Source organism: Schistocerca serialis, chromosome 4 (assembly GCF_023864345.2).
Source record: "Schistocerca serialis cubense isolate TAMUIC-IGC-003099 chromosome 4, iqSchSeri2.2, whole genome shotgun sequence".
In the NCBI taxonomy this organism is placed as follows: Eukaryota; Metazoa; Arthropoda; class Insecta; order Orthoptera; family Acrididae; genus Schistocerca; species Schistocerca serialis.
The window spans coordinates 187,056,978-187,083,387 of NC_064641.1; the positions used below are offsets into that span (position 1 = coordinate 187,056,978).

Consider the following 26,410-nt stretch of genomic DNA (forward strand, 5'->3'; position numbering starts at 1 on the left):
TGCTAACGCAGTCACTATCGCATGCCTGTCTGTTGGCGCTCGACTCGGAGATAAGCCGGTTCCAATCCTAGTGATGGATGAAATTTTCACTGCCGGTTTTTGGTCGGCAATGCGAGCAGAGATGGTGGCGTGAAGTTCCTGATCACCAGTTTGTGCAGCAATGTCCTCGATTAAATTTCAAGTGTCTCCGCAGGGTGTCACGAAGTGAGAGTATGTGAGATTGCTGATGGTGATCTGTGTGTCGGATGGAAACGTTTAGCCTGGCCGTCCTCTTGGTGTTGTTCGAGAGGGCTACGTGCCCGCACCAGGTTTCACTTTCTCCCTTCTCTCATCGTCGTACAACACAAATGTAATCACACAACATCACGCTGTACATATATCCTGTATACTTAGCTATAGTCTTCAAATACATGTATGACCCAGCTCTAATAAACGATCCGGTAAGGGGACACTGTGACCGAAGGAATAAAACCATTTCGAACACGGCGGCTGTACCTAACATTTAGTGTCGCCAGCCAACAATGCCATACGACTTTACTGTCATGGCCTTCATTCGTGTTTTGTAGAATCCTAGAACATATGAAGAGCTAACATTCTAAACGTGCTGTGGACCAAAAGTATTGTTTTGAGATATAATAAAGAAAAGATATTGTATGACATACGAAATACAAGGTGTTTCACAATTCATTCTACACACTTCTGGAGGCACAGGAACCCACATCCGGAAACGTCATCCAACAACGCCATGAGGCGTCAAAATAATAGGCGTCGACACCTGTTAATGTATGTGTATAAAGCGTGATCCCGTGATGATGTTACAAACTTTCCATGGTGATGGAGAAGGATAAATGTATCAATTTGAGCTAAGGATCCCTGTACTGGAAACGAACGCGTAGAAAGTTATAAGCGTAAACCGTTCTGATACCTCTGACACGGGAATACATGTACTGGTACTGTGATTGCTAAGATTGTAGGGTAGTTAACTTTCAGAGGTTGTAATATGGACCAAAACAAGGAAAAAATGCCCAGCAGACATGGACTCTAAAATGCATACCTTAAGAGCTGTGAGCACTTGTTCGATACAGGAGATGTTTTTCACAGCAGCAAAGATGAACCAGTTCTAATAGCTCCTAGGGTATGCATTTTAGAGTCCGTGTTTATCGGACATATTTTCCTTTTTTGCCCTTGTAATGTTACCTACCCTACAATCTTAGCAACAACAGCATCAGCACATGTATTCCCATGTCGGATGAGAACAGATTTAGCCGGCCGGAGCGGCCGTGCGGTTCTAGGCGCTACAGTCTGGAACCGAGGGACCGTTCCGGTCGCAGGTTCGAATCCTGCCTCGGGCATGGATGTTTGTGTTGTCCTTAGGTTAGTTAGGTTTAATTAGTTCTAAGTTCTAGGCGACTGATGACCTCAGATGTTAAGTCCCATAGTGCTCAGAGCCATTTGAGAACAGTTTTCGCTTGTAACTTTCGACTCGTTCGTTTCCGGTACAGGGACCCTCACCTCAAATTGACACATTTATCCTTTTACATCATTGTAGAAAGTCTGTAACATCATCAAGGAAACACCTTGTATCTACATACATTCATAGCCGCAGGCGCCTATAATTTTGACTCTTTGTAGCGGCGTCAGATGACGTTTCTGAACACGGGTTCCTACGCAAAACTTGACCTATTAATTCCCCCCACAACGTCCAGAAGTGTGTAAAAGGAATTTTGAAACACTTTATAGTATTAAACATTTATTATCATCCATCAAATACAAACTATAGTGAAAGGTCAGAAAAAATTACATTGAATTGTTCAGGAAAAAAAAATTTAAAAGTTCAGAGCAAAAGGTGTCTTACGCATTACATTATTCAGACTAAATAGGCTAAGTACGTCCAGCGGAGATATCATGCTATAATCGATGAAAAAACATACCAAAATATAAATATTTTAACACTGTGAGATTGTCCGCACTTTGTATCTGTAAAGAGAGTGGACTAATTTGTGCAAACTTAGCTTACCGCCTCGCAGCCTAGCCCTGTTAAAGCCGTCCAGCCACTTACCCTCGGTCCCAGCCGTATTTACGTTAAAAGGAACACTGTATTGTTCTGGCCTTATCCCTTTCTGTGCTGAAGCTTGCCTTTCACTTGTTAAGTGGGGTTTTCCGATACCATGAACCACCTGCTCGGTTTGTCTCCAAAATGCGTTTCACTTTAACTTATTTATTCATGCCCCTGTCCATATATTGGTAGATATTGTTTTGTTAGTTTTCGGTACATGAGATTACTGCAATTGCCTTTTGTTGCTATAATATATTATTATTTTCTGAGGATCTCATACCATATCGTGCTGTCGTTATGGATCAAGTCATGTAAGGTCCATAAAAACCGGACGCCTTACAACACATGTAACAGTATGAAGCCAAAACCATCAGTTCGCAGTATCATTCAACAAATGAGTAAAAAAACCTGCCGATGGTGATGTGGTATGAAGAGCATCATAGGAAACATGTCCTTTTTTTCGGCAGACAATCGTGAACTATTTTTCGCTACTGAAAGTTATATATGAATGATATCGTCAACAGTTTTGCCTCTCTTTTGAATGTTTGCACTTTCCCACTGTTCAATGTCACTGAGTGTGCTTTTGATGTGCACTATTCTACGTGAGATGATTTTATATGCAGCAACACTGATTCGTAGCTTTATTGTTTGATGACTTTATGAGCAGCGGTCTGGAAATCAATAAAGTTCATTTCCTCCATTGTGAATCTACTGGGTGGTAAAGTAGGGCGTGTTGAAATAATTACTTCTGTAAATCATCACTTCTTGCATTTTTCCATAAAGGCAAAATTTCAATGACAAGATAGGAAACTGCGATCTGAGACCAGATTCTTATGTTATATCCAATCAAATACGACACAAGGCACTACGAGGATGTACATACAAGTAAATATTAGCACACGGATTTTGTTTTGTGCACACCAGTTAGCACTCCAAATTACTGGTTTCCTTTTGTTATCAGTTATATTTGCGGTAGTGTTAGTACAATTTATAACGTGGAATAGGCATGATGTTTTGTTGTTAGCTCCCCGAGCACCTTCACGCTCACGTCACAACTACCCTACTTAGTACGTTTAGAATGTTAGGACCTCATACGTGAGGTATATCGAACAGAGATACGCCAACCAACATGGTTTCAGAAAATATCGGTAATGCGAAATCCAACTTGCATTTTTCTCCGTGCCGTCTTGAAAACCACGGGTCAAGGCTAAAAGGGACACGCAATATTTCTTGGCATCCAAAAAGCATTTATCGGAAGTACTGTGTGTCTGGTTCGCAGAGGAAGCTGCCCATCCCGTGGAAGAAGCTGCTGTCGACCCCCGGGCTGTGGGCGTGTGCCTCTATGCACCTGGGCATCGGCTGGGGTTTCTTCACACTGCTCACCAGCGGGCCCACCTACCTCGCCAACATCCTGCACTTCGACATCTCCAGCGTGAGTACTCGTCACGAGTGCGCGTGATTTTTCTGCGCGCACTTCCGCACGCTGTCTAAGCGCGTCCATGCGTCCTTTTTCGGCTGTTTCACGGTGCTAGCATGTTGCCACAGATACATGTTTTTTATTATATGTATATTTATATTATATATAAAATTGAGCTTCTCGTTGTGGCCCAGTAGTAATCTACTAAATGCGCAATAGGAAACGTTGTTCACCGGAGCGTTAAATACAAGAACAATGAATCCGAATAATAAAATTTCGTCAACTACATCAGGGCAATGACAGCGAGACAAAAATAAAAATGGAGAAATGGCGCTACTTTTTGCGGTAGTAGATGGAGCTAATCTGAAAAACAAATCTCAGTCACCGGAAATGATGTACGCGATGAATCAAATAACACTTCTGACATGCCACAGTTCAACGTGTCTGAACCAATATTTCTCTTAGTGATAGTTTGCAAAGAATCGAGTATTTTACAGCAAAAGTTAATAATCCTAATTTTTTATATTTATGGAGACATTGAATTGTATTGTATTGTATGTTAACCGGGGACCTAGAAACGACGGAGAGGCTCCGTCCCCGCCGCAGCCGCAGTGGTCCACAACCCCACGACGACTACCGCAGTACACTTCACCCCTCCGCCGCCCTACACCGAACCACTCTTTCTATTGTGCGGTTCGGCCCCCGGTGGACCCCTCCTGGGAACGTCTCACACTAGACGAGTGTAACCCCTACGTTTGCGTGGTAGAGTAATGGTGGTGTACGCGTACGTGGAGAACTTGTTTGCGCAGCAATCGCCGACATAGTGTAACTGAGGCGGAATAAGGAGAACCAGCCCGCATTCACCGAGGCAGATGGAAAACCGCCTAAAAACCATCCACAGACTGGCCGGCTCACCGGACCTCGACACAAATCAGCCGGGCGGATTCGTACCGGGGACCAGGCGCTCCTTCCCGCGCGGAAAGCCGTGCGTTAGACTGCACGGCCAACCGCGCGGGCTACGGAGACATAAAATATGTTTTCGTAGTGATGAAATAAATTTTGAGTGATGCCGGAGAAGCACTAAACTACCCATTTGAGATACGAAACCCTTGTCTGGAAACGAATGGGTTGAAAGTTAGAAACCACAAAGTGTTATAGGATAACTATACCAGTGGAGTACGATTGCATACGAGTCGTGTTTTCTGCTGTATAGAAAACTAATTTATTATGTATGCCGTTGATACCTTTGTACGCTATGAAAACTCGACTAACACGCAGGCGCACACCACAAGAAGAGGCGATGGTAGGGTGACGTTGTTGAGAAATATTCCCCTTGATCTCAGTGCACGTACGTGGTTCCAGGAATGACGTACTTATCACATTACACGTATTTCTCTTGGACAGACGCACAGCACTATAACCCTCCTACATCTCCGGCTAATTAAGCTTTTTTGCAATATATGACCGTGTACCTAAATTCCCTAATCTGTGGGAAAAAGGCATCTATTCAGAAGAATAATGCAAAACAGAGAAGTAGATGAAGTTATAACCGAATCACCACTGCTCAGTACTTTGGCAATGACGATTAGAAATAAGGTTCGGTTAACTTTACATATTTTTAATTACGTAAACTAGTTTTTTAATTATGAGTAGTGAGTGAAAAATTTGGAAGAACGGTTTTCAAAGTATGTCATTAATGAAATAACCAACGGTCGCCAGCTCCTCACCGGAACAAGAACAATTAAACTTAAACTGAAGCCGCGCGGAGTGGCCGCGTCGTTTGAGACGCGGCCCCTTCCCCCGTAGGTTCGAGTCCTCCCTCGGGCATGGGTGTGTGCGTGCTGTTCTTAGCATAAGTTAGTTTAAGTAGAGTGCAAGTCTAGGGACCGATGACCTCAGCAGTTTGGTCCCTTAGGAATTCAAACACATTTGAACAGGTGTAACACTGAATTTTATACTCGTAAGCAATCTTACGTAACAATAGTTATTGGCGTCATGGCGTAGGAACAGTACCTAACGCACACTTTCCAGTACTTCACACCACACATGTCATAGTAGTCAGATAGTAATCAAATAGCAAACATATACAAAATATTATATTAATTTTCAAAGGTCAATTAAAGTAAGATTGTTTACTGGCTGTGGACAAAAACTTTTTGTTACGTTAAAACCGTAATACTGACTGTCGTAGTAACAACAAGCAGAAATATTGTTTGAATTTAGCAGTTACTTTGATATTTCTTCGTAATAAAATTTACAAATTATGCCACACGCTATAAATTAGAACTGTGCTTTGGCAATGAAATCCAGTGTCCGAGTTAAGTAAATTTTCACTACTAATTTTTTATTTTGAAAGTTACTCTATTTTTAGCAAATGGATTAATACTGGCTTTTGCATCATTCTGTTTCTGATATCATTCATACTACAACCAAAGATTTTATTATTACGCAACTCTCCAAAAGGTTGGAAAAATTATGTTTTGATAATTAATAAATCGATGTTCACTTCATTTTCAGTTCATTTTCTGATTATCTCGGTTCATACAAAGGGATAGGATGGATACTACTTGGATAATGACTTACGAAAATTATTTACGTGACAATATGCACGAAAACAATGTTATTCAAGCAATAAAATTCCAACTACGCTGATCAGTCTATTGCACTTCTACTTGTAAAAAGTTTAGTTCTTACTTCACTTTATGATGCCGTTGCTTTGTCGAGTGGCTTCATTTAGCGGTAAATAGGGCACAGGTTAATCTTCTTGCCGTACCATAGACAATAACAAGGGCCCACAGTACTCTTGATGTTACGTGATTTATTTGTACTGTGCCCAATAAATGCCATAGCTTGCCCATATTAATCATCCGCCAACACAACTAATTCAATTTTCATTGCTCCGCACTTCGGAAACAGACTTTTTGTCTCCGCACTTTTGCATAGTCATACCAGCGAATACACACAACGAACGGCACCAATCGTCTCCTCGCGACTCTCAACTGCTACTATTTTGGCGCGCTCGGACGCCCAGCGATAATGCATTTTCAATTTACTACACTCTTTGACCATAACTTTTCCCTGACTAGGCCGGCATGTCTACTTACAAAATGTCAACATTCCATGCGTATTCTCTTCCTTAAATAACAAGTAGCATATGTAACTTGACAACTTATTTACAAGAATAATATTCAGCACAACTAACGGCGCAAACTTCGCAAAACACGTAAAAAATGTATGATCATCCACAGAGTTGTGGTGTTAAAGTACATTCTGTGAAAGGTACACAGGAAGAGATCTTTTTTCCGTGATCGGACCATTAGCCTCTATTGATCACACTTGACACCTGTTTGTGTGTTATATACGAATCATCTGTAGAGGCTTGCTAAAATTCTAGTCGCCTGTGACAACACTGGATTTGTGCGAACTGCATGTGACAGAGATTTTTACGCCCATTCCACGTGCCAGCATAGAAGGTGAGGATCCTGTGAAAGTTTTGCAGACAAATAAAACATTTGCAAAAAATGTGTCCACCTACAATTTACTCATTGTCATCAGATGTGCGTTAAATTACAAATTTTGTCATTTTAGCTTCTGACATTCGATTCAGTCGTTTCAGCAGCTCTGTTGCCCACCTCAATTATTCCTGGAACTCTGTTGCGTCTTCACGGAAACACTTTGTATGTATAAATATGTTTTTGTTCAGTAGGAAGAAGTACTTTCCAAAGCGATTCGATAGCTTACGAAACTAAAATTACAGTTACGCAGTATGCGTCATTGTTCACATCGAAACTTTTCCCAAGAAATCTGCTAATTTAGGAACGGTGTACGCGACAAAGCGCAGTTTCAGCTCGAGTAGGTTACATTCACAAGGAAGTGATGTCGGTATATATTTCACAAATTTTCTTGCTTTTTCTTTGCGAGAACCTTCTCTTCGTGGACTGACACACACTTTTTCTGCTTTTACGATCTTCTACGTGATCTCAAAACACTATTTCAAGGAAAAAGCCTTAATTACCGCTGTATACCACAACAAGAAAAAGTTTCAAATGTTAACCATATAAAAAATCTTGCCCCCTTCGCTTGTTATCGCTTTCTATATGCCTTCTTTCCATATCTTGAAGTGATTATGAAGAATTGAGGGTGTGCTATCTTCAGGGACTTATCTGTAAATACCCTGTTAATAAGTGCTAAGACCTTTAGCTGTTTGTATGGCAAGCAGCAAATGGTTAGCCAGAACACCTTATTTTCGAAAATAATAGATACAAAGCTATACACACACTGATATGATCATTCTTATTATTTTCTGTGGGCTATGTTTTTTAACATAACTACACTCCTGGAAATTGAAATAAGAACACCGTGAATTCATTGTCCCAGGAAGGGGAAACTTTATTGACACATTCCTGGGGTCAGATACATCACATGATCACACTGACAGAACCACAGGCACATAGACACAGGCAACAGAGCATGCACAATGTCGGCACTAGTACAGTGTATATCCACCTTTCGCAGCAATGCAGGCTGCTATTCTCCCATGGAGACGATTGTAGAGATGCTGGATATAGTCCTGTGGAACGGCTTGCCATGCCATTTCCACCTGGCGCCTCAGTTGGACCAGCGATCGTGCTGGACGTGCAGACCGTGTGAGACGACGCTTCATCCAGTCCCAAACATGCTCAATGGGGGACAGATCCGGAGATCTTGCTGGCCAGGGTAGTTGACTTACACCTTCTAGAGCACGTTGGGTGGCACGGGATACATGCGGACGTGCATTGTTCTGTTGGAACAGCAAGTTCCCTTGCCGGTCTAGGAATGGTAGAACGATGGGTTCGATGACGGTTTGGATGTACCGTGCACTATTCAGTGTCCCCTCGACGATCACCAGTGGTGTACGGCCAGTGTAGGAGATCGCTCCCCACACCATGATGCCGGGTGTTGGCCCTGTGTGCCTCGGTCGTATGCAGTCCTGATTGTGGCGCTCACCTGCACGGCGCCAAACACGCATACGACCATCATTGGCACCAAGGCAGAAGCGACTCTCATCGCTGAAGACGACACGTCTCCATTCGTCCCTCCATTCACGCCTGTCGCGACACCACTGGAGGCGGGCTGCACGATGTTGGGGCGTGAGCGGAAGACGGCCTAACGGTGTGCGGGACCGTAGCCCAGCTTCATGGAGACGGTTGCGAATGGTCCTCGCCGATACCCCAGGAGCAACAGTGTCCCTAATTTGCTGGGAAGTGGCGGTGCGGTCCCCTACGGCACTGCGTAGGATCCTACGGTCTTGGCGTGCATCCGTGCATCGCTGCGGTCCGGTCCCAGGTCGACGGGCACGTGCACCTTCCGCCGACCACTGGCGACAACATCGATGTACTGTGGAGACCTCACGCCCCACGTGTTGAGCAATTCGGCGGTACGTCCACCCGGCCTCCCGCATGCCCACTATACGCCCTCGCTCAAAGTCCGTCAACTGCACATACGGTTCACGTCCACGCTGTCGCGGCATGCTACCAGTGTTAAAGACTGCGATGGAGCTCCGTATGCCACGGCAAACTGGCTGACACTGACGGCGGCGATGCACAAACGCTGCGCAGCTAGCGCCATTCGACGGCCAACACCGCGGTTCCTGGTGTGTCCGCTGTGCCGTGCGTGTGATCATTGCTTGTACAGCCCTCTCGCAGTGTCCGGAGCAAGTATGGTGGGTCTGACACACCGGTGTCAATGTGTTCTTTTTTCCATTTCCAGGAGTGTGTTTACAGCTGGTATGGTTTGAGGTTATTCCTAGTTCTATAGAGTTTTAAAATGAATCTCTAATTGGACGTTAAATATTTCTTCACAATAAAAATTCGCCAGGTGTGAGTTATCCGTCACTGGAATTGACAATCTCAACGATTGTTGCCTGTTAACGACATTGGTACTGACAAAATATTGGTGCTGGAAATTCCTAGACTTCCGAGAATGCTTAAATTTTAATTAAATGAAACTATGTGGTTTGAGAGACCTTTTAAGTCTCAAATATCTATGATTTGTGTATGTAGACCGAAGCGACGAATAAAAACTTGTACCAAGGCTGAGGTCAGAACCTAGGTTTCCTGCTCACGGGGCAGTGCTAATATTCTTAAAGTTTCTGAATTCTTCAGCTTCCATTATAGAGACTGTAAAGGTATACGATTATGAAATACTACTACATATGTGAATGTAGACATTAAGTTATGTTGACAGCCCCAGATAACAATTGAGCAGCGCAACAAAATTATACTTTTGTGCTTTAGGTCCATACAGAAACGAATAATCTTGTTCATTTAGTTCAGGAGCCCACACGAAGCATAAATGATAGCGATAACATACTAGAGCTCTCAGAACAAAATATCCTGTGCAAATAGAGATCGTGATGACGGATACAGGGATGACTACACCGTCGTACCAAGACAGGTACCGTAGGATTCAAACTCACCAAAAATTACCGCAAAATGTATCTATTTAAAAAAGTAGGAATAAATTCGATTGGCGAATTCCTAAGAGATAGTCTCCATTCGTTCTAAACTATGTATGTGTAGACCTAATGTGGCTAAATTCATAGAAATAGTATTGACTTAAATTAAGAGCTTCATACTAAGTAAATCAATAACAAGCGGAGCAGATCCTCAATGGCACAAGAAACAGGTCAAGATAGTGTTGCAGAAGGAACGGAAAAGGATAAGATTTAAAAAGCAATGCGAAAGCACCAAGATTGGCAACAGTTTTCAGATGCTCGAACTAGTGCGGACTTCAATGTGAGATGCTTTTAATAGCACCCATAATGAAACTCTATATCGAAATCTGGCAAAAAATCCAAAAACCTTCTGGTCGTATATAAAGTACACCAGCGGTACGACACAACCACTACCTTTATTGCATGCTACTAATGATAATGTCAACCATGACTGCGTCACTAAGGTAGAGTTACTAAAGACGATTTGCCAAAATTCCTTCCCCAAAGAATATGCAGTAAATATTACGTGATTCGGATCAAGAAAAGTTGCCAACATGAGCAACATGGAACTAGATAATTTCGGTGCAATGAAGCAACGTATTCATTCAATAAAGACGAGTTTTCAGGTCTCAATGGTATACCATTTAGGTTTCTTTCGGAATATGCTGATGACATAACTCCATTTTCACCAATCATTTGCAACCGCTCGCTCGATAAAAGATCCGTACCTAAAGCTTGGAAGGTTACACAAGCCACACAAAGATCACACCAAATCCCAAAAAAAGGATATAGAAGTAATAGACTGAATTATAGGCCCAGATTAGTGATATCGATTTACAGTAGGATTTTGGAACATATTCTTAGTTTGAAAATTATAAATAGCTCGAAGAAAACTATCTATTGGCCTTAGCCAGCTCGGATCCAGAAAATATCATTCTTATGGAAAACAACTGGCTCTTTATTCACTAGAAGTAATGAGTTCTATCGACAGGCGATGTTGATTCTATATTTCTAGATTTCCAGAAGGCTTCTGAGACTGTTCCTCTCGAGCAGCTTCTAGTAAAATAGCGTGCCCAAATTCGAATCTTTCATAAACTCTCGACCATTGAGCACGTATTTCTGACAGCTATGAAATACATTTCACATGTTTATTCTCATCAGTGTTCAAAAAGTCCACTTGCCATTGAAGGCATAAATTGTAATTTCATGCAGAGGATTGAACTATAATTAGCATATGCTTGTACTAATTTAACTTTTCTGTAATCCCCTTTCCATGTTTGCTGCGCTTTCAACAAGAATGTACCGGCTGAAAATTTTAGTTGGATACAAAATGGGAAGTTTTATCTCAAATTTATGTAGTGATACTGAGGATCAACATATCGTTAGCATATTTCACAAATCGATACAAAGTCCATGAGAACGACATGGAACTTGAAGGCTGCGACATAGAATATCTTAAATGTTTACTTGTGGGATAATGTAGAGATTTTATGTCCAGGTTATACGTGAAAGATAATTTAAAGAGCTGTAGTAAATTATCTGTTATCGCCAGAGTGCGTATCTAGCATGGAAGAAGTATTCTTTGAATTGCTAACTGATTGCTCTGATAACTGTAAATAAAAAGTTATCTCCTGGGAAATAATGTTTCGAGGTATATAAGATTACTGCAGTATCTGGATGTACGTCGTGTCACACGACGCTTGAAAAATTTTCGAATTCACCTAATCTTTTTGATTTTCGTCATTTTACATTTGTCAGAGGCTAGGCGCAGATCCAGCGTTCGGTGCTGGAGGGAATGGGGATGGCTGTTCGTTTGTTCGTTGCTGCTGCCTCCCCCCCCCCCCCCCCCCGGTCTAACAAAAACAAAATTTAACTTGGAGTCACTCCCACTTTTAATTAGACACTAATGCCTAAGATAATAATTTCCTTTTCTTGTGCATTTGTCCCGCATCGACACAGGGTAGGCAGGGTTATGAACGGATTTGGCATTGTTACTTTATGGATTGGCCGGATGCGCTTCCTGTTGCCAATCCGCTTACCTCCCACAGCCCCATCCCCCCCCCCCCCCCGGAACGAAATATGTGTACCCCCCCCCCTTCCAAACTGTCTGCGTGTAGTGTAATTCATGCACAAAACGTTGTGAATTGTGTAACTCATGCGGGACTTGGTACCTGCCCGGCATTCAGCTACAGGGATGGGGGAAACTGCCTAAAAGCCACATCTAGGTTGGCCGGCACGTCGACACTTGTCGTTAATTCGTCGTGCTATTCGATTGAACCACAGACGCTGATACATAAATGTCGAAAGATATCTGGGAAAACAAAAAAAAGAAATAAATTGTGTTTTACTTTAGGCAGAGTTTAAATAATACAAATTTAATTCTCAAAAACGGAAACGATTCGCCGTGTACATACTTTGCGGCGCTTCATATTCAGTAACCCCAAGAACACACGATCACAAACTTTCGATTACTCACTAGGTCCTCAAACATATCGCGGACACAAGAAGGAAAATAGAGTGTCACTTAGCCAGCTTCAGTCATGGTAAAGGAAGTTAACAAAACCCTCTTGTAAGGCAAATCTACAACAAGGAAACAGACGCCGTAATACAAGTAACCAAGAAATATGTCTATGGTGCATAGACACATCACAGATAGATTAACGAAGTTCCAACAAAAACTACTGTTCAAATGAACTCATATTACTTCATGACAACTCTGTTGCACCGCATACTGAATAAACTTATATAAAAACTACAGTTGCAAAACCCCTACACCAGCATTTATGCACGTACATTAACCTGTACTGTGGTAATAAAAATTTCACTTAAAGGTAATCTACTAAAAAATTCAGGATGAAATTTCGACCATATGGGTAAAAATACTGGGCTGATGGAGTCAGTAAATAGAGAGACCACAAAGACATTACTAAACGAGGTACAGAAAGCATATTAAGAGCTGAAAATCCTGCCCCATTCATCCCTCATCCGACCTTTCTGCACACACCCAGCGCAACACCAAAGTCAGTACAAAAACAATGCTTTGAATGGGAATCAGAGAAGAGCAAGTGTTAATGTCGTCATGAGGCGGACCCGATCGTAATTGCTGCGTCCTGTCTGTGCAGAACTCTGCGCTGTCGGCGGTCCCGTACATCGTGGGAGGTCTGGGCAGCGTCGTCTACAGCGGTATCCTCGACTACCTCATCACGAGCGGCAAGGTGTCCAAGATCAACGGCTACCGCATCTTCAACGGCATCAGTAAGTATTCCCAGCACACTGTCTCAGTGACGTACCACTGAAGTAATGTATTTCTACAATAACCAGAAAATCCATGTGGGACTTGTAAAAGTTAGGTAAACCCGCGTTAAGGAGGATGCAAGACCTTGTTACAGATTGAACGTCGAGCAAGCAAAAAAAGAAAGGTTAAGAATATTTTTAATAAATTTAAAAGGTAAGAACAGATCCTAATGCAAAAGTTCGCAGACGATATAGCTCTCGGTCTGGATGTAAGGAAGAGTTAGAAAGGTTGAAAGGAATAGAGCTGATACAAAGCGCAGAATAACAAATCAAAGACGAGGCCGATGAACAGTAGCCAAAGAGGAGAATAACGACGAAATTGGGAATGACTCAGTACTGGAAAAAATTAAAGAATTCGTGTATCTAGGAAGCAATATTATAAAGCAGGCTGAAACGAGGAAGAATAGGGAAGACAATATACTTAAATAAGAAAAGACCTACTGGTATTAGATAGTGACGTTGAAATTAAGTATTTCCGGAGCATAGTCTTGTTTTGAAGCAAAATATGGACAATTGGGAATTCGGAGAAGGCACTGGAAGTATTTGAAGTGTGATGCTATCAAAGAACGTTAAAAATTAAGTGGACACATAAAGCACAAAATGTAGACGTACCACAAAGAATACGTGGAGAAATACCTATATCTCTCACGTCGATCAGATGTAGAATTTTGGAACACGTATTATGTTCTAGTATAATGACTTTTGTGGAGACTAGAAATCTACTCTGTAGGAATCAGCATGCGTTTCGAAGAAGACAATCGTGTGAAACACAGCTCGCGCTATTCGTCCACGAGACTCGGAGGGCCATAGACACGGGTTCCCAGGTAGATGCTGTGTTTCATGACTTCCGCGAGGCGTTTGATACAGTTCCCCACAGTGGTTTAATGAACAAAGTAAGAGCATATGGACTATCAGACCAAACGTGTGATTGGATTGAAGAGTTCCTAGATAACTGAACGCAGCATGTCATTCTCAATGGAGAGAAGTCTTCCGAAGTAAGAGTGATTTCAAGTGTGCCGCAGGGGAGTGTCGTAGCGCGGTTGCTATTCACAATATACATATATAAATGACCTTGCGGATAACATCGGAAGTTTACTGAGGATTTTTGCGAATGATACTTAGTATATGGAGAGGTTGTGACAATGCAAAATTGTACTGAAATGCTGGAGGATCTGCAACGAATTGACGCATGGTGCAGGGAATGCCAATTGAATCTCAATGTAGACAAGTGTAATGTGCTGCGAATACATAGAAAGAAAGATCCTTTATCATTTAGCTACAATACAGCAGGTCAGCAACTAGAAGCAGTTAATTTCATAAATTATCTAGGAGTAGGCATTAGGAGTGATTTAAAATGGAATGACCATATAAAATTAATCGTCGGTGAAGCAGATGCCAGACTGAGATTCACTGGAAGAATCCTAAGGAAATACAGTCCGAAAACCAAGGAAGTATGTTACAGTACACTTGTTCGCCCACTGCTTGAATACTGCTCACCGGTGTGGGATCCGTACCACATAGGGTTGATAGAAGAGATGGAGAAGATCCAACGGAGAGCAGCGCGCTTCGTTACAGGATCATTTAGTAAACGCGAAAGCGTTACGGAGATGATAGATAAGCTCCAGTGGAAGACTCTGCAGGAGAGACGCTCAGTAGCTCGGTACGGGCTTTTGTTGAAGTTTCGAGAACATACCTTCACCGAGGAGTCAAGCTGTATATTGTTCTCTCCTACACGTATCTCGCGAAGAGACAATGAGGATAAAATCAGAGAGATTAGAGCACACACAGATGCATACCGACAATTTTTCTTTCCACGAACAATACGAGACTGTAATAGAAGGGAGAACCGATAGAGGTACTCAAGGTACCCTCCGCCACACACCGTCAGGTGGCTTGCGGAGTATGGAAGTAGATGTAGATGTAGAAGACTGGTATGGAAGACACTTACCAGAAGAAGGGAGAGGTTAGTGGGACATCTAATGCGGCTTCTAGGAATAGTTAACACCGTGCTGGAAGAAGCAGTGAAGGGGAGACACAGTAGGAGCAGAGGAAGACCAAAATATACCAAAGAAATTATTGAGGATTTGGTGTGGCAGTTAAGTAGAGGTCAACAGCCTGGAAAGAAAGGTAAATTACGAGAGTCTCGACAACTGGAAGTATCAGAGCCGCTATATGCGTCAACAGCGTGGTAACTGAGTGCCAAAGACAGTAGGAATACAACTTTATAAAAGCAAAGTGCAATATGTACTCTGCTCTACAAAACCTGAGGACGAACTAGATAATGTAACATAACATATTAACTACTAGGAGGAAATGAATGAAAATGCGGGATCATTTTGCCCGAAATCTTCCGACTTAAGCTCCACAGAGCACGTGTAGAATGCGTTGGAGAGACATATTGCAGCACATCCACGTGCACCGACGAATATCCAGCAGTTGTCAATCGTGCTGGTGGAGGAATGAAAAGCCCGACCACTAGAAACCTTGCTAGACTTCTGACCAGCATGCGAGTGCATTGCAGAGCATATATAGCTGTCTGTAGTGCTAACATACGCTATTAGCAACTATGTCCCGCCTTTTGTAGTTTCCACGGGGCCGTCATGAATCGTGATGTTTTCAGTGTAATTATTGTCTTCGAGTAAAAGTGTCAATGCCGGCCGCTGTGGCAGAGCGGTTCTAGGCGCTTCGGACCGGAAACACGCTGCTGCTAAGGTCGCAGGTTCGAGTCCTGCCTCGGGCATGGATGTGTGTGATGTCCTTAGGGTAGTTAGGTTTAAGTCGTTCTAAGTTCTAGGCAACTGATGACCTCAGAAGTTAATTCACATAGTGCTTGGAGCCATTTGAATTTGAAAAGTGTTAATTTTTTCTTATTGGGTATTTCTTTCAGGTACTTTCAGTGCTGCATAGTACTGTAGTATTACTTTCTACGTATTGCCCAAGTTTATTCCAACTATGTTATTTCGCAGCGACACATCTTGCTAAAGTTGTTTTCGTTATTAAGTTTTGCACACCAGTGTATTCCAAACTGAGGTGAAAAAAGTCATTGAATACCTCCTAATATCGTGTCGAACCTCCTTTTGTCCGGTGTAGTTCAGCAACTCGACGTGGAGTGGACTCAACAAGTCGTTGAGAGCGCCGTTAGAAAAACTGAGCCATGCTGCCTATATAACAGCCCGTAATTGCGAAAGTGTTGCCGATGCAGGATATTGTGCACAAACTGGCCTCTCGAAGATGTCCACAAAATGTTCGACGGGATAGTCAGGCGATTTTGGTGGCCAAATCAATCGCTCGAACTGTCCAGAATGTTCTGAATGGCCCATTGTCATCCTTAAAGATTCAATGAACATGCAGACCATGAATGGCTGAAAATGACATCCATGTAGCCGAACATAACCATTTACAGTCAATGATCGGTTCAGTTGGACCAAAGGACCGAGTCCATTCCATGTAAACACAGTCCGCACCATTATGAAACCTCTACCAGCTTGCAAAGTGTCTAGTTGACAACTTGGGTCCATAGCTTCGTGGGGTCTGCGCCACACTCGGACCCTACCATCAGCTCTTAGCAGCTGAAATTGGGACTTGTCTGACGAGACCACAGTATTCTAAAGTCCAACCGATATGGTCACGAGCCCAAGAGAGGCGCTGCAGGCGATGTCGTAGTGTTAGCAAAGGCACTCACGTCGGTCGTCTGCTGCCATACCACATTAATGCCAAATTTCGCCCCATTGCCCTAACGGATACGTTCGTCATACATCTCGCATTTATTTCTGCGGCTATTTTACACAGTGTTGTTTGTGTTTTAGCACTGACAACTTTACCGAAATTCCGCTGCCCTCAGTCGTTAGGTGAAGGCCGTCGGCCACTCGTTGTCCATAGGAAGAGGTAATGCCTAAAATTTGGCATTCTTGGTACACTCTATACATTGTGAATCTCGAAATATTGAGCTCCCTAACGATTTCCAAAATGGAATGTCACATGAATCACCTGAGTACAAATGACAGCACCGCCAGTCCACCTTGTGTTCGCGATACTACCGCCATCTGTTCTTGTGCATATCGTTATCACATGACTTGTCACGTCAGTATATAAACGTACCCGTTACAGTCTGTATTCTACACTCCTGGAAATGGAAAAAAGAACACATTGACACCGGTCTGTCAGACCCACCATACTTGCTCCGGACACTGCGAGAGGGCTGTACAAGCAATGATCACACGCACGGCACAGCGGACACACCAGGAACCGCGGTGTTGGCCGTCGAATGGCGCTAGCTGCGCAGCATTTGTGCACCGCCGCCGTCAGTGTCAGCCAGTTTGCCGTGGCATACGGAGCTCCATCGCAGTCTTTAACACTGGTAGCATGCCGCGACAGCGTGGACGTGAACCGTATGTGCAGTTGACGGACTTTGAGCGAGGGCGTATAGTGGGCATGCGGGAGGCCGGGTGGACGTACCGCCGAATTGCTCAACACGTGGGGCGTGAGGTCTCCACAGTACATCGATGTTGTCGCCAGTGGTCGGCGGAAGGTGCACGTGCCCGTCGACCTGGGACCGGACCACAGCGACGCACGGATGCACGCCAAGACCGTAGGATCCTACGCAGTGCCGTAGGGGACCGCACCGCCACTTCCCAGCAAATTAGGGACACTGTTGCTCCTGGGGTATCGGCGAGGACCATTCGCAACCGTCTCCATGAAGCTGGGCTACGGTCCCGCACACCGTTAGGCCGTCTTCCGCTCACGCCCCAACATCGTGCAGCCCGCCTCCAGTGGTGTCGCGACAGGCGTGAATGGAGGGACGAATGGAGACGTGTCGTCTTCAGCGATGAGAGTCGCTTCTGCCTTGGTGCCAATGATGGTCGTATGCGTGTTTGGCGCCGTGCAGGTGAGCGCCACAATCAGGACTGCATACGACCGAGGCACACAGGTCCAACACCCGGCATCATGGTGTGGGGAGCGATCTCCTACACTGGCCGTACACCACTGGTGATCGTCGAGGGGACACTGAATAGTGCACGGTACATCCAAACCGTCATCGAACCCATCGTTCTACCATTCCTAGACCGGCAAGGGAACTTGCTGTTCCAACAGGACAATGCACGTCCGCATGTATCCCGTGCCACCCAACGTGCTCTAGAAGGTGTACGTCAACTACCCTGGCCAGCAAGATCTCCGGATCTGTCCCCCATTGAGCATGTTTGGGACTGGATGAAGCGTCGTCTCACGCGGTCTGCACGTCCAGCACGAACGCTGGTCCAACTGAGGCGCCAGGTGGAAATGGCATGGCAAGCCGTTCCACAGGACTACATCCAGCATCTCTACGATCGTCTCCATGGGAGAATAGCAGCCTGCATTGCTGCGAAAGGTGGATATACACTGTACTAGTGCCGACATTGTGCATGCTCTGTTGCCTGTGTCTATGTGCCTGTGGTCCTGTCAGTGTGATCATGTGATGTATCTGACCCCAGGAATGTGTCAATAAAGTTTCCCCTTCCTGGGACAATGAATTCACGGTGTTCTTATTTCAATTTCCAGGAGTGTATTATAAGGTATGACGTATATAACATCCGCTAGAACCGGCCAGTGCTCAGTATAGCCAATGTTTCGTAATATTCACAAACACGAATTTGATTCTCGTTCCACATGACTGATGTGCTGGTGTCACTTGCAGCCGCTGTGCCGCCGGCGCTGATGCTGATCGTGATCACGCTGGTGGGCTGTGACGTGGCGGGCATCATCGCTCTCCTCGCCATCAACGGTCTGTGCATGGGCGCGCAGTACACGGGCAACTCCATGAACCTGCTCGCCATCGCGCCCAACTTTTCGGGCACCATGCTCGGCATCTCTAACACGTTCGCAAACGCCGCTGGCATCTTGGCACCGTACGTCGTGGGATGGCTGACGAATGGCAACGTAAGTACTTCAGCGATCTGTAGTTCAGATTTGATAGCACTGAAACACCCAAAAACTTTTAATAAGATGAAGATTTCATTGTGTCTCCTCCACGGTAAATGTATGGCACCAAATCATGTGCTACATCTCAAATAATAAAAAGGAGTAAAAATAGGATTTAATGTACTGTCGATGACGAGGTCCGAACACAATCTCGGATTGGACAGGAATGGAGAAGGAAAACAGCTCTCAATTTTATAAAACAACCGTCTCGGCATTCGGCAGTCCGAAATCGTCTCGATTGAAGATTCGTCCATCATCGACAGGTTTAACTCCGCTATGGAAAGGAGGACTCTGACCCAAAGGTAACTCATCCCAAAATGGTGGAAATACGTCTGTCACGTCGAACGTGGCCAATGCATTACATCTCTGCAGTTGCGTGTAAGAGAACATAACTTTTTCACTATGTTTGCAGCAAACTTTGCAGTGTCCACGTTGAGCTATTATTGCTAATAGTTACAAAGTAATTCTTCAAACAAGTCGCAAGTGCGGTGGTCTCCCCTCATTAACTTTTCTTTTTCACTAAACTTTTAATTACTTTGGTGCACTTCTATGACAGTTTCTTCATCGCAGATTAACACAATGTCCTCAATTGTATATATGTTGTTGCGTATGTATGAGGGGGTGCTGGTAAGTCCTTGGCTTTATAAAGAAGAAATGCTGTTACGAGTTTGAAAAAAAATGCACTCAACATATTCCTCCTTGAGCTCAGCACATTTATGGCATAAGTCTGGTTCACACACTTATCTGCTCTTGTCATCTCCAGGATTACATGGATAATACTCTTCCGAAAATCCGACGGTGTCTCTACTGTTACAGATTCTACACACTAACTTGAATAATCGTTTGACTGCCATTCTCCTAATGATTTTATAAATTAAAAAGAAATTGTCTATTCATTCTATCTTCTTTAATCGAAAGTCTTCCAAAGCTATGACAAATTCTAGAAACAGAGTCCTTGTACCCATATCGAACCTGTTTCTTCTTTTAACACGTTAGGTAAGAGTTATCCCCCTTCCCCTCCCCGCCCCGGCCCTCGTAATACCTCTTCTGTCCGCTCAAGGCTCAAGCCTTTGGGTTTAACTGTGGAAGTATTTCCCACTCATAACATTGACACCGTTGCTTCTAAATTCTCTGAATGTTATTTTGGCCATTCTAAATATCCTTTCTGCAGCTGTTCCTTTCTCGATTTCGTCGCATTTTTCCCGCATTGTTTTTCCTTTAGCGTCCTTGGTTTCCTTGTTTAATTCATTTCTAAGCGACTTACATTGCTTTATTCTTTTTTCTTAACTGAACTTGGTTTTCTTTCCCTCTCTACTCCTTCAGTTGGTGCATTTCTTATGTTACACATATTTTCTTCGAATTCACTTTTCTTATACTTACTTTTGTCTGTCAAGCTTGTGCGATTACTCTTTTATAGGGCCTTCCATTCCTCCCCAACTGATCTATGAGCATATATCTGTTCCTGAGTGCGTTTTACATACCATATCAGATTTTGGAACCTGTGTCTCGCCATGATGTAATCTCCTTGTGCCTCTTCTCCAAGTAATTCTTTCGGTCTTGCGATTTTTGAATAGTACGGTTACCATTACTAGCTGACATTTATTGGAGAATTCAACTAGTCTTTCTTCTTTCTTTTTCCTGTCACCTAGGTAATAGTCACCCGTAACTCTGCCTTCTGTTCTGTCCCACTAGATTATTTGATTTTCATTTTCCTTTACATACTGAATTACCTGTTCATATATTGTCATATATTCTGTCTATTCACGTTCTCCGTGTGATATCGACTGTGTACTTGAACTATGATTATTAGCATAGATTTGTTTTCGAATATAATGAGAATAAACCTATCGCTGAATTGTTCACAGTAACTCAGTCTACGCCCTACTTTTTTATTCATAATGATATTGCATGATTAATCATAGCATATTGCTTTCGTTGTAACATTTTCTGATAATGTTGATATTATCGTGTACTGTCTGACATTACTGACAGCTATTACATCTTGATTCAGCTTTTGCATATGATTTTTCAGATTTTCTAGCTTCTCTGCCACAGTCAGATATCTTGCATTCGAGGCTCAGACTCGTAGAATACTACCCTTTCGTTGCTTTTTTAATATTTTCCTCATGTTCACCATCCTGTTGTCTGTTTGAATTGGGGACTACTTCAGAATCTTCTCACCTTGGAGCGACAACTTCGTTTTTATTTACAGGGTACATTTCCTAGGTATACAGATTGTGTCTCTTTAAGGCAGAGGTTTCCATTGGCATGTGCATTCTCAAATCGCTGATCATTGGTGATTTTTCCGGCCTTAGGTGGAGCTACCCTCCCGAAGAATAAGAGGATGCCATAACTCTCTGTCCACTCCTCTGCTCTATTTTGGCGAGGCCATTAGCGGAAACAGATTTCTTATACCTGAAGTCTCCGGCTGTCTGAGTTGTTGATTTTTATTTAGAATCTAAGGTGTGCCTTTGATCCAACATTGGACTTAGTACGTTTGGAAAAGTAATCAGACGCTAGCCCTTAAACACGGTACGTTTCTTTAAAAAGGAATTGAAATGTTTATGCTATAGGTAAATAAATAACATGTAAAATATAAACAAAAAAATATATTCATGTTTCTAAACTGCGCTACAGAATTAAAAGATTACTTTTTCGAAAGCCGTCAACGGCCTTACCGCAGTGGTAACACCGGTTCCCGTCAGATCACGGGAGTTAAGCGCTATCGGGCTTGGCTGGCAGTTGGATGTGTGCCTGTTCGGTTCCGCGGAGCATTGTTGGCGGCGGGGTGCACTCAGCCGCTGTGACGCCAGTTGAGGAGCTACTGGAGTGATGAGGAGCTGCCTCGGTCACAAAAACTGACAAAGGCCGGGAGAGTGCTGTGGTGACCATGTTGTTGTTGTTGTTGTGGTCTTCAGTCCTGAGACTGGTCTGATGCAGCTCTCCATGCTACTCTATGCTGTGCAAGCTTCTTCATCTCCCAGTACCTACTGCAGCCTACATCCTTCTGAATGTGATTAGTGTATTCATCTCTTGGTCTCCCTCTACGATTTTTACCCTCCACGCTGCCCTCCTGTACTAAATCGGTGATCCCTTGATGCCTCAGTACATGTCCTACTAATCGATCCCTTCTTCTAGTCAAGTTGTGCCACAAACTCCTCTTTTCCCCAATTCTATTCAATACCTCCTCATTAGTTATGTGATCTACCCACCTAATCTTCAGCATTCTTCTGTAGCACCTCATTTCGAAAGCTTCTATTCTCTTCTTGTCCAAACTATTTATCGTCCATGTTTCACTTCCATACATGGCTACACTCCATACGAATACTTTCAGAAACGACTTCCTGACGCTTAAATCTATACTCGATGTTAACAAATTTCTCTTCTTCAGAAACGCTTTCCTTGCCATTGCCAGTCTACATTTTATATCCTCTCTACTTCGACCATCATCAGTTATTTTGCTCCCCAAATAGCAAAACTCCTTTACTACTTTAAGTGTCTCATTTCCTAATCTAATTCTCTCAGCATCACCCGACTTAATTCGACTACATTCCATTATCCTCGTTTTGCTTTTGTTGATGTTCATCTTATATCCTCCTTTCAAGACACTGTCCATTCCGTTCAACTGCTCTTCCAAGTCCTTTGCCGTCTCTGACAGAATTACAATGTCATCGGCGAACCCCAAAGTTTTTATTTCTTCTCCATGGATTTTAATGCCTACTGCGAACTTTTCTTTTGTTTCCTCTACTGCTTGCTCAATATACAGATTGAATATCATCGGCGACAGGCTACAATCCGGTCTCACTTCCTTCCCAACCACTGCTTCCCTTTCACGTCCCTCGACTCTTATAACTGCCATCTGCTTTCTGACCATACGCCTATAACTTACAACTACTTAAACCTAATATCACACAAATCCATGCCCGAGGCAGGATTCGAAACTGCGACCGCAGCGGTCTCGCGGTTCCAGACTGTGACGCCTAGAACCGCTCGGCCATTCCGGCCGGCGCGTAAGTCTGAAGTTTTGCTCAATTGTGTCTTTTGCGCCATTACAGAGGCAGATTTTAGTTACTTTTGAGCCAAATTTCAAACTTACACGTCTCAGTGGAAAACAACTACGGGGTTTCGACAAAATGATCCTTTAATTTGGCTGCGCTGTGTATTTGAGAGTTGAATGAACACACCTGACTTTGGCCAGTAGTGGAAGATTTAGAGGAGTAGCATGATTCTGGGTACTCTGGTCTTGGAATCAAGCAGTAACAGCTTCTTTTATTGCTTCTTCCAGCAAACGCGGACGGCGTGGAATACTGTGTTCTACATCTCAGCGGGCATCGGCCTCGTCACGTACGCCCTGTATGTGGTGCTCGCCACGGACAAAGTGCAGCCATGGAACGATCCGCCCCAAGGTACGTAACTACCCCATAGAAGATCCACTCGCTAGGTTGCACTAAGAGAGGTGAAACAGTACAGTAATGCACGCGTCGTTGAAAGCACGGTCTATGTTGTTCCTTTATATTCCTTTTGTTTCATGTACCCGTCAGATCTACGTAAAAAGTGTAGATTTTCCAACGTCTCTGCACCACATAATTATTCAAAGCAAGGCCCATAACAGGCTAAAACTACTGACTAACCGAATGAGGGAATCTGAATCCCTTGAGCATCATCCATAAATATGAAGCTCTCACCTGGCCCATCCATACCTGCCTTCTCTCCTCCTGAATTTTATCACTCTGTCCAATCCTCGCACGCCACCTCGCTTTCCACATGCGATTATCTCCTCACACTCGCATCTTGCATTAGATCATGAATTTCTCACACACCCTTGAACTTCTTCACCATTACTACATCTTCTATAGCTGTGAGTCCCAACACCTTACAGTCTCCATCATTGTTGAAAACTCTAGCCTTTACCGCACCTCTATCAACACATCCCCTCATCCCTCCATTTCCAAACACCCCCTGTCTTTTGACAGCTTAACTTCAGACACTTTCCTTTCCAGATCATGGATTCATTCCTGTAATCTACCGTTTCCTACAATCAAGACTTACCCATCCCATCCTTAATGAAGATTCCAGTTCACTTGCGGCGCGGGGTAGCCGAGCGGTCTCGGGCGCCTAGTCACGGTCCGCGCGGCTCCCCCCGTCGGAGGTTCGAGTCCTCCCTCGGGCATGGGTGTTAGTGTTGTCCTTAGCGTAAGTTAGATTAAGTAGTGTGTAAACTTACGGACTGGAGACCTCAGCAGTTTGGTCCCATAAGACCTTACCACAAATTTCCAAAAAACTTCCAGTTTACACTTTCCTTGCCTACCTACATCCTATCTTTCCCACATTGCTTATCTTTTATCCAGATAACACCCTCCTTTGTAATGCTGTCAACACAAACCCAACTCATAGTTAGCAGAAGGCCCCATCTCACCATGAAAAGAATTTTCATCATATCATAAACATCAACACTTAATTAAACCTGATAAATGATTTCGTATTTAGTTTAAAGTTGAGACCTATGGCAACCGAGCAGAAGATGTATTTAGACAAAGACGGAGAATCACTCCGGTATTCTCTTCAGTCGGTACGGGGAAGTACGAAAACACAATACGAGTCGCCGCACGCGGATTTGAGCTCCACTACTTGATCGCTCCTTAACCGCTTCTCAGACACCCCACTGCATACAATCTCAAAAGAAATTACCTTAGTTCCATATTTGTTAGTGGCCCATTATTTGCGGTTTTCCTTTCCGAAGATTTAGCTGAATCAACCACTAGTGCTCCTCATTCACACGTTTCTTCATGAAATTAGTATGAACGATTAATTAGAATGACGCTGTGTGTAGCTACTGTCAATGTTTAGCTGAAGATGTTTTGCCATAAGACAATTTCAGTTTTGCTAGAGTTATGTAAGGAAGCATTAAACTTGACACGATTTTTCATTGTATCAGGAATGCGATCTGACATGTGAATTCATTGAAAACCATTCGTTAATATCAACATAAACCCAAGAACCTAACTGGATTGAAACGTTATTATTTGTATCGACAGTGCCGCTTCTAAACGGTTGGGTGAGAAATTATTCTGTGGAAGCAATTGGGCCATAAGAACAGAGAAAGGCTGAATGGAAAAGTCTGCTGGTAGATTAGCTAATTACAAACAACGCCGTGCTACAGCAGACTGTTTCATCAGTATACGGCTATATGATTCGCTGAAGATGGTGCAGGAGTGATTGCACCGAGCGAGATTTTTAAGACAGTATACCTGCATTCGGGAGGATCGGGATTCTACCATTTATCTGGTCATCCAGAGTTACTTTTCCTCTGTTTTTAAGTGAGTGGCGGGATGGTTTTTTTCGAAAAGAAAATTACGATTTCGCATCCCATCCTTGTACAATATTAACTTGTGTTCCGTGTCTTACGATCTCTTTTATTCCTCCCTTTACTGTCATCTGCAAGAATTATTTTCTCATAGATAAATGACTGTGAGTGCTTGGAAGATTTTGCGATCTTTATTCTGTCTATCTAATTCACGTGAAGTTCCATACGTGCAGTTTCTGTTCAAATGCCAAACATTTCTTTACATTTCACTATTATTTAGATCCAAGCTACTCAGTTACTAAGAAGGCCGTCTGGAATGCTGTAGATTTTAACAATAAGTCTTCCACAACATTTCGATAAGAGAATCGTTCAAATGATCTATTGAATATGTAACTAACTAACTAACTAATAAATCTACAAATTTTATTTCACTTACCACTTACGATGTTTGGTTTATCTTTACAGAGGAAGAGTGCAGAGAGGAAGGAAAACAACAGAATGGACTTGACAACCCCGTCTTCGAAACAGAGAGATTCTAACAAAATTCATGTCATTTGTCACTATTTATTTTCTCATGAGTTTTGTATGTCATCATTATCATTCATATGTAATAAAATCATCAGTTTTTTATTTATTGCCTTATTTTTGTCAATTGCGCTACCGTTTAGCTTCACTGAATTCAGCGCTGTGAGCCACTAATCGTTTCAGTTTCCTTATTTATGTGTGCTTTGAATAAAAAACACTGAAAATCTTTTAAAGAAAGTAATTGGGTGATATTCTGATTGTCATTGCAACACGAGAATAAATGCTATCAGTTTAAATGAAATATTACGAAGAGTTGAAAAGATATCAGTTAACTAAGAAAAATCTGAGACCACTATTTAAAAACTAAGTTTTAAGGGCGTACAG

The 26,410-nt window shown here is 43.1% G+C and overlaps 1 protein-coding gene across 1 annotated transcript in view; it reads left to right on the forward strand.

Moving 5' to 3' along the window:
* LOC126474346 (sialin-like) overlaps positions 1-26,040 on the forward strand; it is a 53,004-nt gene extending 26,964 nt beyond the window's left edge. Inside the window, exons 6-10 of the mRNA XM_050101813.1 lie at positions 3,336-3,488; positions 13,071-13,203; positions 18,914-19,155; positions 23,483-23,603; positions 25,967-26,040. Of these exons, the coding sequence (XP_049957770.1) occupies positions 3,336-3,488; positions 13,071-13,203; positions 18,914-19,155; positions 23,483-23,603; positions 25,967-26,040 (723 nt within the window). The remainder of the gene's footprint in view (positions 1-3,335; positions 3,489-13,070; positions 13,204-18,913; positions 19,156-23,482; positions 23,604-25,966) is intronic.
* The last annotated feature ends 370 nt before the right edge of the window (positions 26,041-26,410 follow it).